Here is a 21,583-nt window from a genome sequence, read left to right on the forward strand (position 1 = left end):
CAATGTACTTCAAACAAATATGTGATTAAAAATCACTAATGGCATGCATTGAAATGGATTGAAAATCATGTCATGCGTGACTAAATCTAATTCATTGATGATTTTGCCATCATAGTGATATCAGGTAGTGCTCTAGTCCCACCAATGAAACCACCGCTAATCTGATGATGGTATGTCATTGGTGTAGCGTAATAGATTTGGTCGGTCTAGGCCCCGTCTTACAAAGAGTTATGATTGATCCAATCAATCGTAACTCTATGGAAATCCATCAGTGTCATAATTTTATACAGGAAATTTGCAAAATGTTCTTTGTAAACAAAGGAGAACACACCAAATAGTCAAGAAATCAATGAATTTATGGATATACATTCATATCTAGATTTTTTTTTGAACAAACATGCATTGAATATGTTGACATTGCTTGCTTTCCATAGTTGCGATTAATCGGATCGATCGCAACTCTTTTTAAGACAGGCCCCTGGAGTCCATTTTGCCAGTAAGACTGTGGCAGGAGTAGCAAAATGAATACTGTCCATCAACTACAAAAAATATGTACACAAACGAGAGAAAGTAGATCAAGGTAAAAGACTTCCTAAGTATATGTATGAAGGCTTGACAAAGATATAGTGGTTGATTCCATATTTCTTTCTGATGAGCAGAGTCTTTTTCCAGATCTGTTAAAAAACCTCTATATTAATGCAGTTAATGTACAAGTTCTCGGGCATGATTCTACAATGTCTCACAGGTACATTCCATCTACCATATCTACTACTTGTGATGACCATTAAGCTTGCACGTGCCCATGGATCGATCCATTCCAAGATGGGGAGGATCTTTCCAAACTCACGTGGGATTTTAAGCGGTTCTGGACAGCGAGGTCGACTGCTCGGTGATCCTGGAGCAGAGTTCGAGCTGATCTTATACCTGGTTCCTGGCGTGGATGATCCCCTGATCGAACCAGATGATGAACAGGATGATGATGAGGAAGATGATGATGAGGAGGATGATGACGAGTGGTCATTTTGCTGCTTTGTGGGGTCTGAATGAGTTCTTGCTCCTAGACCTACTATTCAATTGCAAGAGGAAAAAAATGGCATTGATATAGCAACTTGAATATGCAATGTAAAAGAAATACAACCCCTTCTCAAAGGCTCACTGGCCATATTCTGCAATCAGGTTCACTTTAAACTGCAGTCTAAATTTGTCAGTGGTTAAACTGTGGATAGCCAAATGTAACACAATAATAAAATTGTATATTTTCAATTCATCAGCATATTTGACCTTAGAAACAAATATTTAGAAAAGAATGATAACTACAGAAGTTTTCTTCAAAAACTTCCCCAGTTATATCATCACATAAGAGCCAAGTAAAATGTGAAATTTGTACAATAAACAAAAATTTTATATTCTTGGCCACCCATGTCAGAATAACCTTAGACAGAGCTCTGTTTGCAAATTTATAAAAAATTCCCAATGATAGCTTATAAAGACAGAATGCCTTTGAAATGAAGGAAACCTGAATGACAACATGACAGATCGAGACAAGAAAAAATAAAATGATCACGAAAAAGACACAATAATGAAGAACAATAAACAGCATATAGGGGTTAAAATCCACAAGACTGGTGACATCTTCACAGGGTAGACACTTGATGGAAAAATCAGGTTACAAGCAAAATAAGAAACAATTACAAACATCAATCACAACATTTAACAAGTTTAAGAAAGATTAAGGGATTACAAACCTACAAATGGGTTAAGACATGCAGTTTCATATATGGTCATTTTATTTTCCTCTATTTTTTTCAGAATTCTCACACCACAATCAAATTTGTTACTCAATTCAAGTGATCTTCAGAAGCCATTAATTTACCAAGTTTCTGTGGACTATACATAATTTATATTTGAAACTTGTGCATTTTGCATGACATGAAATGAATATTCCCTATGAATTGCAACAATCTTTTTTTCCATATGTAAATGACAAAGAATTACATATTAGTACAATGACAATGGCCAGGGTGGCACAGAACAATGAATCAACAACTCGACATCAAGTTTGGGTTGGGGTTATGAAAATAACAAAGGTACATACAAAACATAACAACAAAATACATGTATATTAATGCTATCATATGGCAGCAGTTAACACACTTCATCATCAATATCAAAATCTATTTCAAAAACCTTTGCCACATCTGCTGTAAAAATCTTTACAAATTGCCAAATGTTATTCAGGAAGGCTAAGATTATCTCTGAAATCGGAGTTTGGCCTGCGCCATTATATCTGACATTTCCATCTAATGCAGTTTCAGATATAATCTAATCCATAGGAAGGAGGACCTTTTTCATAAATCTCATGTGAACAGATTTTCATGTTGAGTTGGAGTGTGAAACAATGAAAACAGCAAACTCATACACGGAAGAAAAAAGAAGTTGATTTTCAACAAAAATATCCTGTCGTAAATCCTTTCATTATGTATATTCATAATGACAAGACAGATATTTATATCTACATAAGCTTCAGATATTATTACATCTGTCATATATTCCTGGCGATGATGAATGAAATTATCTCTTTTATCTGAGATGCAATGTTGTAAAAATTGTTTCCATATCCTTTTTGGATTCAGATATCCTTTAATTTGTTATTTTAAAGTAGGCAATTCACCAGTAGTTGCGGGTATGCTGTTATCCCAAGTATTATCTGTCTTTAAATTTCTTTATCCTCAAGCCTCCAAATAAAAGATATCAATTTTTTTAGAAAATAATATTTCACAGGCTTTCTATCAGTGCTTTTTCAAAACCATGGTCAAATCTCCTTATGAAATCAATTCTTACTTACTTTGCATGGTTAAATGTAACTTATGGCAAAAAAAACAGATGTAAAGACGCATTGCCCCCCTCCCTTTTTTTGGTACCCCTAGCTTGGAATATCTTCAATTATTTTGAAGCTTCCATCATGATGGGATTGTTATTACAATGTACTATGGGGAAAGGGATAAAAATCTCTAGATTTTGAAACTGATATTCTTTTTTTTTTTTTTACTTAAAACTGTCAAAGTTTGGGGGAGGGGTTAGAATCAAGCATTACTGATGATAAAAAGAAAAAGGGGATCAAATTACACGAGTACACAACAGAGAGATGACAGGAATATAGTGGTTAGGTAAAGAATATTTGCCAAATTTAACGCATGTATTATAAATTTCATAAGAGATTTAAAGTTTTAAATGAAACATTCTCTTACCTCCCTGATCAGGATCCATGGTTGACCTTGAAGAGAGTTGATCGGGTCTTTGAATGCCTGACCTAGCACCGGCTGACGACCGTCTTGGACCTGATGAATAAATCAAGATCAAATTCCGTATGAATATCTATTATCCGTCCTGTCAATGAGGCCCTTTTATAGACTTATTACAGGAAAGAAGATTGATAAAAGCTTGTCAATTTGTCCTATAATAGGTCATAAATGCCACGGCCTTTGGTCCATGTAAGTAATACATGAATTCCTTAGCAGGCATGAGTGGACTATTATATCATCTATTATATGAATCTTTATATTCAATGTTGAAAATTTTACACTACATATTAAAATTGGATATGTATTGTCTTTTATAAAACCATTTACATGTGTCAATAAAAAAACTCAAGGGAAATCAAGAGTTTGATTTAAAATGGGATAGATGATTGAAAAAGGATTTTGATTTATAGAAAATTCTGGCTACCCATCATAATAACAATAATTGAAATCAATATTATTAGGCACATGATGCATTACAAGTGTGTCTCTGGGCACTTTATGGAAAGAAAAGTTATTTTTTAAATATTCATTCCATCATAATAGAAATAAGGTATGATTTGACAACCTGTATGATACCAACTGGAGACTTTCTGATTACCTACAAAATGTCTATTAGAAAAGGCACACAGGAAAAAAATATAAATGAATGATCAAAGAGTCTTTCTGTATTTGTATAAATCATACGTTTCATAAAATCACATTCTTGAAAATTGACATTTTTTATCAAACAACAGACTATGAAAACCAAAGCTAGTTCGAATGAAACACCCCTCACTTGCATCAAATTCATCAATACATTGCGGTAACGATGGGAGGGGCCGATGGCGCGGTGAGTTAGGACTGGTAGGACTAGCCGTGTCATCATAAAGGGGCATCTCAATATCCTCATAGACCAAGGGGTCATTTGACCCACTGGTTGACCCCCCGCTGCTTGACCCCGAGTGCCTGGAATCGTCCTCAAAGAGCGTGTCCCGGTGGCTGTTCTTGTATTTCAGATCCTGAAGGATTTTTAACGACCTGAAAAAAGAAGGATTTTTAACTTAACAGGGGTACGGATTCTCTGTATGGGTTATATTTCCTGTATGTCTCGCCATGTGTCACAAAGAGTACAGTCTGATTAAAAGTCATGCTTAAATGCTAACGGTTCCATGATGATGTTATTAATACTTGATAGAGTGTGTCTCCTCAGTATGCTCTGACCAAGTGAAAGACCCCCCCTTCCCCCTTGTTCATTCACAACAAAAACTAACCAAGTTTAGGCCCTTTTGTAAATGTATATTTCTTTTGCTAGTACATTTTATATTATTTTATTCAATTATAATCTATGTGCCTAACATACAATACCACAAAGTGTTTATAAGCTTCTGAAATCATAATATCTGATTGGCCGAGAACAAATTTGTCATAGCAAATTGAGCGTTTGATATTGATAGCCCATTTTGTGAAGTGAGGCCTTGGGTGACCTTCCCCTCCAGGAAGTACTTGTATCCTTGATAAAGAGATGAAATTTGAGACGTATTTTAGGGACTTTCTACCTCATTTCAGTCTATTGTAACCATACTTACTTTTCTCGAGCCTTTCCGTGGAGTGCTTGTTCCATAGCAACTTTGAAATAGGCCATCCATAGCTGTATCAATAGAGAGAAGATATATGATATTACATATTACACAATAATAACATGGAAAAAACACTAAAATTGTAGTTTTAAGAAATGCAATCATCGGGAGTAAAATCACATGACTGAATAGAATGCAAGGAATAAACAATATATAATAGAATCAAAATAGACGATGGACGCTGAACGATGACCTGTGATTGGCTGTCAAGAATGAAAATTAGGCTTAGTAAGCAGTCAGAGGGAGTTCATAAGAACCCTTGCCCCTTTGATTATTTTAGCTGCTAATGCTTCAATTTAACACTGTTATTTATTTTTAAACATTTATCTAATTGTACAATGTGATACAAATTGAGCCTCCACTTTTACAGACTAGAAATTAATGTCACAGTTGGCTACCCATAGTTTTATACAACTCCAAGAATGTTCTGTAATCTGATTGGTCCAACTCGGATCACATGATATTCAGCGAATTGCACTATTGCATCCAGAATGCACTATCCTGCACTCTGACGTCATACCAAATGCACTATATTATCTAGAATTTAGATAAAATATAGCATTCAGGGCAACTCAGTAACATGGGGGGTGTATAAAACAAACAATATACACATTCTTGTCCATAGAGGACCTAAATAATGAACTCTGTGCTCGATTCGGCAAATGGATATACCGCACTCGGTCCTGCAGACCTCGGAGCGGTATATCCATTGGCTCTTCTCACACATCGTTCATTATTCGGCCCTGCATGCACACGCTTACATGCATTATTTGTTTATTACAAATGTTTTGTTCATATATGTGATGTACTATTCCATGTAATTGCACCTTACAGTGTGGTTAGTTAATAAAATTCAATTCAATTCAATTTACTAAATCTTTTCTGTCCCTGGCATTCAAATGATTGATACTTCATATCTTGTATTGTATATACAAAAATGCATTTTTTTTTTATTTGCCGAATACATAATAATAATAAAAGTATAATACAGTCATATAATAAAACTGTATATATTCCCCATAATGCAACATTCCTAAATCATATTTCAGTGTAGAGGTCTCACAGTACACCATGCATTCTTTTGTAGGGATGTGTTGGTCTTGAAAAGGACCCATCCAAACTCAACTTTTGACAAGTATGTTCTCATCATCTTCAGGGGATTATTATATATAAACCAAGAATTATCATGTCTCACACAATCATAATCAAACAATTAGGGTATTGTCTATATCAGACCAGTCAGCATTTCCGGTATTAGATTTCGTGATAGAAAGTGAAAGCTATGAAGTGAAACAATTAGCAATTAAATCTGGTAATTAATCTAAACAAAAAATGAGAAGTTGACTTTGCTGGGCAACACAGCCAACTATCAACACTGTTCACTGTAAACAGAACTATTACGAACTACATTCTTGCACTGACATCATCATGGTATTTCAGAATTTAACCCTGAGACTTGACAAGTTTGTTCTTACTCATTTTATACTTTCTTCAAGATCAAAACTATTGATTAAAATGGTTGTAGTCACATGCAACAACTATATCGGATGAGGCAATAGGTCTTCATTCATAGCACACTTCATTCCAGTCAGGGTTAGAATTCAATAGACCAAATGTTGTATGAGTTGAATGGTGTAGTATAAGAAGTTCTATCGAGTGTACACATTATCAACAGTTCAGAAGAGTAAGAGGGAAATACAATAGAAACCAATTGAAAGAGTAAACACCACTCAATTACATCTAAAGTAGGGCAGATATATGTTTCTATCATCTGCAACCAATTCAGTTTCTTATTTGATATGCCAATATCATGAATTACATGTACATGAATCATGCATATCTAACCAATGAATGGCACTCCTAAAAGGATTTGGCCCTTATTTCTATTCTAATTCATTAAAATGTGTAATGATCTCAAATTATGATGACCCATTAGTTTATGAAAGAGGAGGAAAATGTTCTGAAGATTAAGAATTTAATGGTTTTGCCAACAATTTTTTAAATATTATTTTTGATTAATATTGAAAGTTTTTATATATCACTCTTCCCCAGCCCCTTGACTTGTAAAGTGATGCCATCACAATTAGACCCCTACTCACATAGCTAAATCAATTGATGGAATTGAGATTTCCGACATGTATCAAATAGCAACACACACCCCTCTTTAATGGAACATATTTATTTGACATCTTTATTCTGAGTAAAGGGAAGAGCAATATTTTGTTCACTAAGATATTATTAATTATTAAAAGAGCAACAACAAAAAACAGGTGAGATGGTAATTATAAATGACAGGCTTTGACAACATGGATGACATCACTGTCAAACACTTTGAACTATAAAATTCAGCAACACCTATTTAATTCAGCTCCATTCTTTGCCCTCTTCTTTATCCTTCTATCTTTTATTTTATCTAAAAGAAAAAAGATTCACATTTATCCCTTCATCGCATAAAATTCTGAATTCTCTCATAATTATTCATTTACATTTTAGACGTTGATACTTTTTTGTTAATTTTTTCTTCAAATTTTAAACTGAAAATTAAAATGATATCACTTATTTATTTTTTTTCTCTCTCTTTCTCTTCTCCCTTCATTTATTCTTTATTTCTGAAGTTCTTTCTTTCTTCCTGCATTTCTTCCTTATTCAAGGCAATATTCCATGACTGCTTGGCAGTGGGATGTATCTTTTTGATTTCAACTCTTGTTCTTGATTATTTGCAATAGAAACAATGTATCATGATTTATTTGTAAAGTTCAGATGCAACACAAATGAGTGGCCATCTGTTTTCAGTAAAATTAAATTTGATTTTTTTACGGTAGATGGTTGGCATACCAAGACAAAGAAAATAATGACTAAAGCTAATTTGAATTTCGATGGATGGCTATTAAACTAGACCAAAAATAAGAAAATTATTTTAAATAGATATACAGAAAATGTCTTATATTACAATTAAAACCCAAGTCACTGGCCCCTTACTAGTACTTGAGAATGAAATCTCAGCATTTGAATTAAAGTTATTTGCCAATATCAACAACTACAAGAAATTACAATTTTCTGCCATTTCCTTAATTTAAACATCAATACCTTCAAAATTTGATACAAATGTTCTTAGAAAGAAAAATGATATCACAGGCCTAGATAACTAATTAAAACATAAAAACTTCACTATAATTGATGTTGATTATTCAGACGGAAATAGGAGGTACGTGAACTAATATATCAAGAAGCCTCTCAAAAATAGATTTAAAATTATGTTTAGTTCAGCTGCTAAAACAATACTATCGAAATACAATAAGATATCAAATTAAGATTACATTCTATTGAGATATTTATATTTTCTTCCTACTTTTGAGTGCTTTCTTAAACTCAAATTAAAACACAAGTTGAAAAAGATAAATCTATATATACGTGTCTTGCTCAATAGTGGAAATTCCAGAAAATTGAAGCAAAATACAGAATATAGATTAAGTGGCGTATCTTGGTTTTAGAGGAAAAATTGAGTGGGGGTGGTTATAAAAGGTGTAATCTTCTACTAGATCCAAAGTCATTAGTGACTTTGACAAAGATTTTAAAATTAGAATAACCACTCCAACTAATGCTGTAATCATAATTGCCGCAAACTTTTATGGTCAGATGGAATTGATCTAAGCTTTAAAGATATATAAAAAAAATCATTTAGAATTATTCTGGGAAGCAGAGCCTCTGTATGCTGCTTGCCACTGTGACAAATTTTGTACTGCTATGCCTACTTTGCACTCTAACACATGGTATGGAATTAACTTAGATTATTTTGTCACTTTTTTTTTTTTTTTAAATAAATATTTATAAAGTTAATGACCTTTGTTTCATATAAATTTCTCAGATATCACTGATTTTACACTAATAAGAAGTATTTATTCTCATTCAATCAGAAGCGCAATTTTCTACTTTGAACAAAGTGAATCATTCCCTTTAAGATAGGAGCCCCAACAAACGTCAGTCATTGAGTTGGTAATGGAATCCCTTTCCTCAAACTTGGGTGACAAGCTTCCGCTTTCCCAGGGAAACCCATGCTAAAGATCCCACTCATCTCTTTCTCTGACATGTGATATGACCAAACAACTGTTGTCTACGGAGGGAGCATTAAAGTGGATTTCATAAAGGGCCCGCTGCTCCAGGCTGAAAATAATGACTTGAATGAATAAGGGTTAAATAAAACAAACCGTTTTTTAGCCTTGGGCAACCCTGCATATCAAAATCACAATAATAATCAGATAAAAAAAAAAAAAAAAAAAAAAGCACATTTACTGTTAATGAGCATTCAAGTGACTTTTAATCAAAGATTCCCCCTCATTTTAAGCATGGTCACTAAGCAGTGTAATGCTTAGAATAAACCAGGAAATTATATGACAATAATGAATGTATTAAATGCATGCCCAAATTGGAAAATTCACCCTAAAACCCCCCACAGAATCACAATGTAGATTTCCATTGCATTCAAGCAATTTCTATCATCCATGGTTCTGCAGAATTATCTTACAAAATGCACCCTTTCTAGCATTTTATCATGTTCCCGTTTTGAAAGACCTTTACTTATGACCCACCAAAAATAGTTTTAATGCCACCATTTTTAGAATTCACCTCTTCTTAACTCCTCTACCTCCTCATCACCATCCCCACCACCTGTAACATCATCACCTTCATCATCATCATCATCATCAACACTGTCCCCACCGCCAACACCACCTCCACATATTTTTAAAACATGAATCATACCCAACTCTTCATAAACTTTACTGCCTTTAACTAACTACTAAAATCCCTCTCAATAGAACTCAACTTCAGACTATTATAACAGGAACCTCTGGCAAACTATCAACTACAGTTCAAGAAGCCTTTAGAAGAAGGTCATTACTAAGAGGTCCCACATTGTTGCACACTTGTTGCACAAGTCACAAGTTCCCCCATGAAGATCATTCTAAATGGGGTACTATCTGACTCACCGCTCTACACAAATATAGTAAAAAACCATAAAGATAGCAAATCAGTCTCATATGACATACATGTACAGTATATATGATTCTTCCTTATTTCCCTATTTTGATAGTCAGAGAGTATCTCCATTTTTAGTCTGAATACATTAATTTATATTATTTTTTGCTATAGGATTGGTTATATGTATGTTTTTTAATGCAAATTTTATTTTGATAATCAGCGAATATCTCAATTTTTAGTCATTAGTATTTATGTTAAACTGTTTGTGATATCAAAGCAAGATTTCATTTTAGCTGTTATTTCTATACACTTGAGTGTCGCAAGGAAAATGTGGGCTATCATCCTGAAACTGCATAAAATGCAGTGCATGAGTTTTTATGAAAATAATGTTTCCGGTTCTATGTTTACCATTCCTTCAATTGATAATTCATGTTGGTAGTTTCTTGTACACTCATATTTCTTATATTTTTTTTACACCTTGTACCTTTCTACTAATCCAGACATTAATCTGTGTCATCCATTATGGGTATTCTGGGGTCATCATGATCAACAGGTCATTTCATACTGACTTGATCACCAAACCCCCATGAATTTATGAGAACTTATTCAGGCCTTAAAATACCCCATAATTATATTCCACATTCATATCAACCAAATCCATACCTTTTCAGGAGAATATGTTGAACTTATCACACGCACAGTATGGCCTGAGAAGCATACGAGATTCAAAATTGCTAGCTCAGCAAAATAGTAACCAAAGTGCTCCATGGCACCCATGTTCAGCATCGTTACTGGGATGGGAAACTTCTCAGAATTGCTTTCATACCGTGAGATTAAAAATGACCTTGAAAATATCTCTGTGAATTTTGTTGAGTTTTATTAAGTACCTTCTATTTAGCGGGTATTTTCTTTCGGGGGAATAGTACAAGTATTTTGCTTGCGCAATGGCAAATATACTTGGTATTTTCTGATCAAGGTAGATCAGGGTAAAGTTCCCAATCAGAGAATACCTGGTACTCTCGGGTTTTTTTTACGACAGTCTGAAATCACCTTGAGAAGTTTATTCGCTGGGGAAAAAACTATTGAAAAGTAAGAGACAACAATTTTGGTTCATTAACCCATCACTTGTTTTTCTTGTAAGATCATCTCAACACTTGTTCTTTGGGGTCATCTCTCGGTGTGTCTCACCCATGACAAATTATTCGGAAGTAACCTAGTAATAAGACAATCAGGTAGGGGTAACGCTATCCCTCCTTTTTTTATAATTGACCCAAGACGTGGTCAACAAAAAAATTTAGTCATACAGCCTCAAGCTAAAAAAATTAATACTTCCTGACCAGTAAACTTGAGAAATTAAAAAAATGTAGGGAAACTTTCAAGTCTTAAGGACACTCAAGCTTCCGGCTAGGGCTCCGTACTTGACTTTTACTAGGAAAGAAAGATGACAGTCTATGTATGAATGTCTGATGGGACCAGTCATGATTCAGAGATAAATCACTTAAATATTTCACTTGAAACCGGGACTGAAAACCAAGCAACAAAATGTGTAAAATGCATGGTGGTTGACAATACGAAAATTGTAGGTACATGTACTACATATTTGCTTCATCATGATTACATGACAAATCAATTTTAAAAGTATTAGGTCTATAAAACAGGTTGTAAGAACTGCATGAGTATAATAAAAACAATTACATGTTGAGTACTGAATCAATTTGCTTGATAGAAAAATTATCAAATTTTGTTGAAATTTTGAGTGAGGTACTTAGCTGTTAGTCACCCCTTACAAGAATGGAAAGATTTTTACTATCCATCAAAATAAATGGCATTACAACAAACCTTCATTTCTTTTTCTGATGCCGCATTGAAGTACCATGTCCTTGAGTCTGACCTTAATCCAATGATCTTGAAAGACCACTTTCTTTCGTCTGACACCGCCTCATCACGCATGACCCTAGGAGTCAAATACAAAACATGGTACATGTATCTCTAAAAAAACACAAAATAATATTTTTTTCTATTCTTCTTTCATAGATTATTGAATAGTTTGTTATGCTAGTAATTGAGTTCTTATCACTGATGAATATTTAAAAAATTCAGAAAATTCGAGGAATTCCTTCCTACCATGAACCCATTTATTACACCTGGGTGAAGAGTGGTAAATATATATAAATGCCTTGCCAAGGGATAATATATCATCATTACAAAGACAGAAACTTTACCTGTTGTAGCCCGTAAGGGAAAAGACCCCCTGCGGCTTCTTAGCCTTGTCGTCCCTGAAGTACAATACATAGTGCTGATATATGATGACGTAGCGTAGTTGCCACCTCCTAGACCGGTCCTGGAACCCAAGAACCCTGCCCACCTGCTCTCCGACCTCTCCCAGTACGTCCACCTTACGATCCTGGGCCTTCTTGTAGAGGAACCCACAGTGCATGACATCTCGAAGGAGGATGTCATGGGCACCTAGGTGAAGAAAGAGATGAATATAATGGTTATCACTAACTTCACATTTCTTCACTTTCAAAATTATATATATAATACTGAAGCTTACCACAGAAATAGTTAAGAAATCACAATCATAATATGATATAAGAAATAATGCTGGTACAAGTATATCACCCTGTCCAACCCACCGACTATGACACAGAAGAAAAAATTAATGACATACATGGTAAGAACAATAGAGAACCATGAAATCATAATGGGTAAATTTGAGTTAATGAAATAAAATGAATTGTCAAGTTATGATATCGGAACCATATTGCAATATCATTTTTAGCTTAAATTTCTAGTGCAAGGTCTTGAACAGAAATTCAAGAATATACTGTATGATATGTTCAAGGATGGAGTTGGGGATAAAAAACATTGCATGATAATATATTAAAACTGCTTCATTATCAAATAAGACATGAATTATAAACCCACTCATTTTAGTTTACATTGTATGTATGTGCTTAATTATATATACAAAACTAATTATTTAAAAATATGATTTTCAATCATAGTCAACTGGACAAAAACCATAATATTGTTTCGAAAGAACACTTAAGCTTTAGGCACCTACTTAGTCATAAAAGACAGATCAGTTTATGACAACAATAGTACAGTCAATTCATTATTACACACTAAAACATAATATTCTTTCCATAGGACACTTCAAGCACCAACTCGGTCATAAAATGCAGATCAGTTTGTGACAACAATACAGTCAATATATCATCACACAGTAGCGCTTGGATAAGTCACGTTAAGGGCACGTTTTCCAGTTGCAATAAATAAGATCAGTGAGGACATATGATTTAAAAGGTTTCACACCATTTTAATTAATATTTTGATAGGGCTCTCGTTATAAAGCACCCTGTCAGTGATTTTCACTTACAAATAAACCCTCTGCCAATCACCATGGATTTAAATAATAGTTGTCCCTTGTCAGATAAATCATTTACAATAACTTGCTATGTGAAACACTAATATAAAGAACATGCAGATAATTTGGATGTAAGCCTGTTTTTCATTTATTACGGTGGCAGCAGTGGGATGGATCATTAAAGTAATTTTGATCAAGTAACAACGAATGATAAGGAAGCAAGGGCATCAAAATTGAACAGGTCTAATGTTGACCATGGTTTACATTTCATGGTGGAAACCGTGGAATGTGTGGGATATTCTCTAAATGTATAACACAAACTACATCATATAAACACAGGGTATAGTTAAATCTGACGTTAACCAGGGTGTGGTTTTAATTTCTGGTGGCAGTGGGATACATGTATCCTCTTGAGTTATGTAAAACAGATAAGATTAAATAAACATCATATTAACAAAGGGTAAACATAATTCAGATATTGACAATGGTCTGCATTAGAGGCAAGCAGCGATGGAATATATTTTTGTCTTGAGTTGCATAAAGTTTTTACACAAAAGGACTCATTTTAACAAAGGGTATTAATATGGATATTGATTTTCATTAAAGCTGCCACAAATGTTATTGAATTATGTAAAATGCAAAAATCAACAAATGAACAAATAGTAAAAGGGAAATTCAGTACTGACCAAGGTTTCCATTGGATGGCTGAAGTGTATTTGAATTACATTAAACACATTTAAAAAGAGTAAGAATAAATCTGATGTTAATTTCTGAAGTGATATCATAATGAATTCAACTTACATCCATCAAATGAGAAGGATACTATGTCACTTGGCATCGTAGACAATCCTTTCCACAAAATAAATGTCAAAATGGCTCTAATTATTCAGTTTTCAATCTTGAATTTCGATCAGGTCACTTGTCAAGAGATAAGTTGCATGATATCAAATTATGGAAACACAAAACAATCATATAATTTCATTGACAGATGTTTCCTAAAAGGCATTGTATAAGTGTCCTCATCATTGAACAAATGGAGATGCCAAACAGTTTCTGAAGTCTGCAATTGTTTTCTATTCTTCATGTATTCTCCACGTTAGATCCTCTGATAAAAAACTAAGCAACAATCACCACTTAAAAGACTCAAAGGAAATCTCATTCACAACTAGAAGACTTATTGTATCCAGTGCATGAAATGTCATCAGAACTTATCTGACTTACTGTTCTAAAAACTGCCTTAAGTTGGCCATGCCTACCACAAACATTCATTTTATATTTGCGACGATCACATCTCGATAATAACCTGGCACTTCAGTCACATTTAGGAAAATATACTCATGTACTTTTCTTGCAGAAGATCCTTCTGTAATGAATGATAGAAACCTTGAAATCCAGTGGTATTAATCAAGGATTCATCTGATACAAATCCACTTTTAGCGTATATAAAGAATCTTGTCTTACTGTAGGAAGTATAGCATTCTAGCAAATGCGAAACTGCCTTCAAAATGTTGAGACCCCTAAAAAAGCACCATTGTTTGGTGATACAATTCTAATAGAAAGTTTTGTCAAGCATTTCACTGTCTGTTCAAGGCCATGTGCAATCAAAGGTAAGGCCGTTTATTTATAATTATAAAGGGGAGAAGAACGAATTGTAGTTTACCAAAGGCACAAAAGTAAAATGGCAATGTTCCAAGTGCTAAAACCTTACAAAAGCTGGCAGACCCCAAGCAGGCACTTCGGTTCAGCTAATAATAAAGGTGAACATTGTGCTTCTATTACAGTCACTTCCATGATTTTTACTTGCAAACAGTCAACATTTTTCCACTTACAATGTATCCAAATATACCATGAAGAAATGATTATGCCCAATTCTGTTCAATGGCAAATCACTCTCCCACAATCCTGAAACCAACTTTCTGGAGGGGCTTGGCTGCAAGTGACATAAACACAAAATATCATTAATAAGCTAAAACTGAAGAAAAGAAAAACATTGCTGTACTATGGAAGATGACTACATTCATAGTTAAGCATTCCTGGATATGTATTGTTCAAATAAACTGACTAGATGGCAGTGGCAATACGATGCTGTTCAACACAAACAATCACAATCTGAAGAAAATCCTCTTTAGTCTGTCCAGATATATAATATCTTCCTGGTAACCACAAAGTTTGAAAATGTAATGAAAATTCTCTTTGGAGTATACCACAATATAAAATCAGTAAACCTCAAGCAATGATAGGTAGAGCGTCGCTGAGTGCATACATGAAAGAAGTCCCAAACTGTGTTTGCGAACCAAATGAGAATTACAAGAGCATACTCCCAAACGGATCCCAAGATTAGTGAATGCTTCCTCGAAACACAAGCACAATCCAAGCCATCAGCTGTGAGTCTCTCCCAAACTTCCTAATTGTTCAATTTCCCAAACCAGCCCGATCTCTCGATAGGAGTCAAGTCTCCACAAGGGCATTGTGGGAAATATCGAAGCAGGTGCCCTACTAGTGTTTTCAGCAGTGTCTTTGCGATGAGATGATTCCCTCTGGGTATACCTAAAGACCCTTTTACTCACTTCTCCTGCAACAGAGGAGGTGATAATAAGGAAGTGGAACTGATTAGTAAATAGTTGCAGCAATTTCCCCAACCAATCAGTATACAGAGGGAGAGGTTAAAAGACAGGAACAGAGAGTAAGAGAGAGTAAGAGAGAGAGAGGGGGAGAGGGGGTGAGGGAGAGAGAGAAATGAAGAGAGGACAGGATGAGTTGGAAACAATACTTGTACAATACATAAACCTCAAACTAAAGTCATGTAAGTTTCACTAAAAAACTGAAACCGATACTTCATGTAATTTTTGCTAGAATCAAATGATTGAATGTGACTTAAATGATGTATTTGCGTTGAGCCTTAGACCAAAGGGACATTTACTGTTCAATAGTTATGTTTAATTGATTGCAAGTCTACTTACCGGTAATCAGATTTATTACACATGTAGTAAAGACTTAAAGGTCAAGTCCACCCCAACAAAATGTTGATTTGAATCAATAGAGATAAATCAGACAAGCACAATGCTGAAAATTTCATCAAAATCGGATGTGAAATAAGAAAGTTATGACATTTCAAAGTTTCGCTTATTTTTAACAAAATAGTTATATGAACGAGCCAGTTACATCCAAATGAGAGAGTCGATGATGTCACTCACTCACTATTTCTTTTGTTTTTTATTGTTTGAATTACACAATATTTCAATTTTTACGAATTTGACGATTAGGACCTCCTTGCCTGAACCACAAAATGTTAAAATAATGGAATTCCACGTATTCAGGGAGGAATGAAACTTCATTTCACATGACAATGACGAGAAAATCAAAATATTTCATAATTCATATAATAAAATACAAAAGAAATAGTGAGTGAGTGATGTCATCAGTTCCCTCATTTGCATACCGACCGGGATGTGCAAATAACTCTTTTGTGAAATGAAGCGAAACTTTAAAATGTCATAACTTTCTTATTTTACATCCGATTTTGATGAAATTTTCAGTGTTATGCTTGTTGAATTTTTCTCTTTTTATTTGAATCAAGTTTTTGTTGGGGTGGACTTGTCCTTTAAAGGCCAAGTTCACTCCAAACTCAAGTTGGTTTTACTTTTACTTTTGATCATAATGGAGGGCTATCTATGAAAATTCACTTCATTGAAAATTAGACTTCAAGTTGCTGTAAATTGAATTAGAATCTCTATTAGAGTGACTGCATCTTTTGTTTTATTTTGATATAGAAACACATAAAAGTTACAGGATACAGTATCCTGTTAAAAACAAAAGAAGCCCTTTTAAGAAATCAAAATTTACAAATCTAATTGAATGAAAACCATAACATTCTTAGAAAGTTGAAAACATGGTTTAGTATATGACAAATCCTAAAGTATGACACCCAATTTTATTCTTTTTTATTTATTTCATCAAGATAAAAGAAGCTCCACACAGAAAAAAAAGTTACAAGAATAAAGATTGTAAATGTTTCAAGAGCTTTACATTATTGGAGCAATAATTGAACTATTCAGAATTCTTAATAATAATTGTCATTTATATAACGCCATCTATCTAGAAATATTCTATTCTAAGGCGCGATGTTATTATTATTATTACCCCGGCTTTAGCTCGAGCTGCCTTTCAGCGCTCATACATTCAAGGAATTAATCCTGCCGGGTACCCATTCACCTCACCTGTGTTGAGTGCAGCACAATGTGGATAAATTTCTTGCTGAAGGAAATTACGCCATGGCTGGGATTCGAACCCACGACCCTCTGTTTCAAAGTCAGAAGACTAATCCACTGGGCCACAACGCTCCACCGCTCCATTACTACGTATAAATTTATAAGAAACAGTAACTGTGGTGACAACATTCATAGGCTCACTTATATGTATGCTATGTAATGCATATTGTTCTGAGAAAAAACTTGGAAGACCAATCTTATTATGCATCTGACTTTGGGAATGTATTTTTCTTTATTTTTTTAATTGTATTTTACTCTGTTTATTCAAACATGTATGTATTTACTAGGTGTTTTGATGTTGTTTGAATGGTCACGGTGAACAAAAAAAGTCACAATTTGATTTTTGTAAAATATATATTTTCAAAGTTATCTATGGCATAGGGCTCTAGGGAATAAATAGTTATCGTATCATTGTATTACAGTAGTTATGGCATAATTTAAACAAGCCAAATGTGCGACAATCGAAACTAGCTGATGACCTAGTACACTGAAAACTACCAATATATATACTCATGCACATGTATGCATGGATTAATTATATGTGAAAAGCATAAAAGAGCAGATACTAAGCTTGAAATATGAATGTTCTATAAGTTGTCAAAATGGTTTAAATCTAGTAACATACAAAAGCAATTTGAGAAGAGATTGACAGAATAATGAAAAAAATAGTGCTTGAAATTGAAGTGCACCCAAGCATTCAAAGTTTCTTTACTGTACAATATTCAAAATGACTCCCAGTAGTCTGGAAAGCGGTCTTATAATTAATTTCTTGCAAAATTTGATTGAATTTAATAACTTTACACATTTTGACAGTTGAAAGGGCAAAAGACAGAAATCCTTAAAAATTAATGTAATTTATATCATTAGTGAATCACCAACAAATCTTCAAATTGGCAAGGCTCCTACCAAGGATATTGAAAAAAAAAAGGACAGAGTGATGGGGAGGAAATGTGTATACCAGGGAAAAAGTACATGGGGGGGGGGGGTTCAGGGTGATTTCGCCCCTGAAATGCTCAAAATAGCCCTAGAAAATTGACAAAAGAGCCCTGGAAAATCCCCATTCACTGCAATGTAAAAGCTTATCCAATGTTCCATATGATAGGCAGTAAGTTGTGAAAAGTAGCCTCCCCTCCCCTATTTTTTCCCCCTGCCTGCTGTACAAAATTTCTATAAAGCGAAAACTAAAGCCTCTAGAACACTCAATTCTACTGGCAATTACTCCTGGTCATAAGGTAAAAGTTAAAGCTCTATGCTGCACTATCGTAATGACAAGAGTTAAAATCCTGTTGTTGATGGCTATTAATATAATAATTCAATTTTTTCAGTTATAGAATTATAATTTTGACAATAGTGTTTATTACATTGAAATTAGATCAGACAATAATGAATTTCAACAAATATTCACTTTATCTTGTTGATTTAGTGGTGGCTATGGCAAGCCATTTGACCCATAAAGGCGATACGAAAAACCCAGTTTTTCGCCGATAAACTATTGTTTATCAATTGATAAACTTAGTTTTTCAAGCGATAAACATAGTTTTTTGATAAACTTAGTTTTTCTCTTGAAAAGCAGAGTTTCTTGAAAAACTAAGTTTTTCGACTGATAAACAGAGTTTTTCTAGATAAACTGAGTTTTTCTAGATAAACTGAGTTTTTCAAGTGATAAACTTAGTTTATCGGCAAAGAACTGAGTTTATCAGTGAAAAACTAGGTTTTTCGATCGAAAAACTAGGGTCAAATGGCTTGCCATAGGTGGCTGGGCAACATAACGAATACAGCCCAATATTCCACATCTTTTGAAATACAAGTGACAATTTCTGCTGTATACACAAACCCATATCTTGAGACTTGCAGGGTATTGTGTGTTTGGAGCTGGGCAGCTCGTACTTGTCTTCATCACTGTCCTCATCATCTAGAAATCTCAAATCATATCTACCCATGCAATTTGCAATTGCTCCATCGCTCTATAGCATGCAAAACATCAAGTTACAGAGAAGTAATCAAACGATTGGACCTAAGACATAACAGGATATGGATCAAGCCTATCAACGCATGTTGAGATCTATAGACGCTATCCTGATTCAATTACATCGTTCCTCCAAACTATTAAAAACTCATTTGCCAACCATCCTGTGTGCTTTACTTCACTGAATCATTTACCAGGAAATTCTAGCTCCTTGAAGCATGGCATCACTATGATATTGAACACTAATTATTCTATTCAGATCTTTGCTTGAGATTTCACCAAAAAACAAAATAGTTACCTTTCTTCTCTTCTCCTTGTTTTGTTAAATGATTCATTCTGCTCAGCCCACTCTTAAAGGCAGGCATGTAGGTCGTATTTAAACAAATTTGAATTTGATTCATGTTACGATACTGCTCATATGGGTGTAAAAATCACCCAGGAAGAAAAAAAAAATCAAATTTGAGCAGACTCTTTCAAGATATCTGTGACTGAAAAATCATAAATTTCACCAAACCTCCTCTTTGGAGATTAATAGTATGTTCGTGTATGGGATGAAATTAAGATGGTGTATTCAGTCAGTTATATATTTCACTTTTTTCCACTAAGATTTTTTTGGGGGCTTCATTTTTATAACATCACAGTCGACAGTCGGACCTTGTAGCTTGGATGTTGAAAGTCAAAATGTTAGGCTATAAGACTTTTGCCTTAAATTGCTCATTTTTGCAGAGGATAGCTGAATCAAAAGATGAAGAAAAATTGAGAAGAAAAATGTTCTCCTCTTTTACCAAACGTTGGTGCACTGTTTGATTTCAGGAAATAAAAAGAATATCTAAACTAATATTGGTCTCATATTCATTGCTTTAATTAGAGTTGTGGCTTTTTATCTCAACAATAATTAAGTAGCTATAAATTGGCATCCTTCAGTGCTATGATACAATCAAGTTGCACATGAATAGGATCTACACTGTACATGTAAATTGACTATACCCACATCTACTGGTGTACAGATGGTTGAGGGCTTGGGGCACTTGCCCTATCCCTTCAAAAGTTCTATGACTGAGAAAAAGAAATAAATGAAATAAAATAAAGGGAAACAAGGAAAAAAAAGGAAATGAAAGAGAAAATTGTCAACTATGAAATCCTTAACTGGAATTTATGTTACAATCTGTCACAAAATTAGATTCTCATTTTCAAAAGGTTAGAGTATTTAGAAATAGCCCCCATACGCCATATACTACCTCTTCAAAACTTGTCATTTGAAATACAAATTACTATTGATCTGAGTCACGCCAAATTACGTGTATCCCAATGTTTGCACTGGTAATCAAAACAAAGATGGCTTTTAGAAACAAAATAAACATGAGAGCAAGTTCAAAATTGTCTGATTATCTATTGATTAAATGAATTACAGCACAGTATTAAACAAAGCCATTGCCCTTTGGACCATGTGGCAGGTATGGTTTGTTGGGATGATCAATCGATCTGATGGTTTCTACCAAGCTTGATAGCTTCTGTCTTTAATATATGTATGCCACTATGCCTGTGCTAAATATTATCCAATAAAGCCTATTACTTCTACAATTACTTCTGCCACTCCAAACCCCTTACTGTCTTCCTCTTTCCCTGCTAGGCTTCTTCTTAATAATTTTTTATTTTTTCTACTCCCAATCCTCATACTCCTCCTAATCAGCCCCCACTGCCTTGTTCTTTCCCTTTATCTTCTACATTTCCTCCTCCTTCTTCTTCTCCTCCTCCTCCTTCATCTCCTTTCTGCTTAGACCTTCTCCTTCTTCTCCTCCTTTGTCTTCTTCCTCTTGCACTTCTTCTTCTCCTCTTCCTCCTTTGTCTTCTCCTCCTTCTTCACCCCCCAGCCTCTTCTACACACTGTTGCTACCACGGCACTACTTCTACTGCTACGTACTTCTTCCTATTATTATTATAATGACTATTTCTTATACCACTATGTCTGATCATCTACTACTCCTACCACCTTTATTACTACTACTAGGACTAATATTTACTACTAGTACTTCTACTAATACTTATACTACAACCATTACTATACCACCACCTTCATTACAAGC

General features: G+C 34.2%; 1 protein-coding gene across 3 annotated transcripts in view; it reads right to left on the reverse strand.

Moving 5' to 3' along the window:
• Positions 1-21,583, reverse strand: part of LOC129273478 (SH3 domain-binding protein 2-like) — a 33,473-nt gene that overhangs the window by 10,249 nt on the left and 1,641 nt on the right. The window contains exons 1-7 of one of the 3 annotated variants that reach the window (XM_054910518.2): positions 14,067-15,778; positions 12,118-12,361; positions 11,735-11,849; positions 4,868-4,929; positions 4,078-4,319; positions 3,249-3,338; positions 848-1,066 (exon numbers count right to left, since the gene is read on the reverse strand). In XM_054910518.2, the coding sequence (XP_054766493.2) occupies positions 848-1,066; positions 3,249-3,338; positions 4,078-4,319; positions 4,868-4,929; positions 11,735-11,849; positions 12,118-12,361; positions 14,067-14,103 (1,009 nt within the window). In that variant the 5' untranslated portion in view covers positions 14,104-15,778. Of the gene's footprint in view, positions 1-847; positions 1,067-3,248; positions 3,339-4,077; positions 4,320-4,867; positions 4,930-11,734; positions 11,850-12,117; positions 12,362-14,066; positions 15,779-21,583 lie in introns of those variants that run through there. The other 2 variants (XM_054910517.2, XM_054910519.2) reach the window with 2 other exon arrangements.

Source organism: Lytechinus pictus, chromosome 12, assembly GCF_037042905.1.
Source record: "Lytechinus pictus isolate F3 Inbred chromosome 12, Lp3.0, whole genome shotgun sequence".
NCBI lineage: Eukaryota > Metazoa > Echinodermata > Echinoidea > Temnopleuroida > Toxopneustidae > Lytechinus > Lytechinus pictus.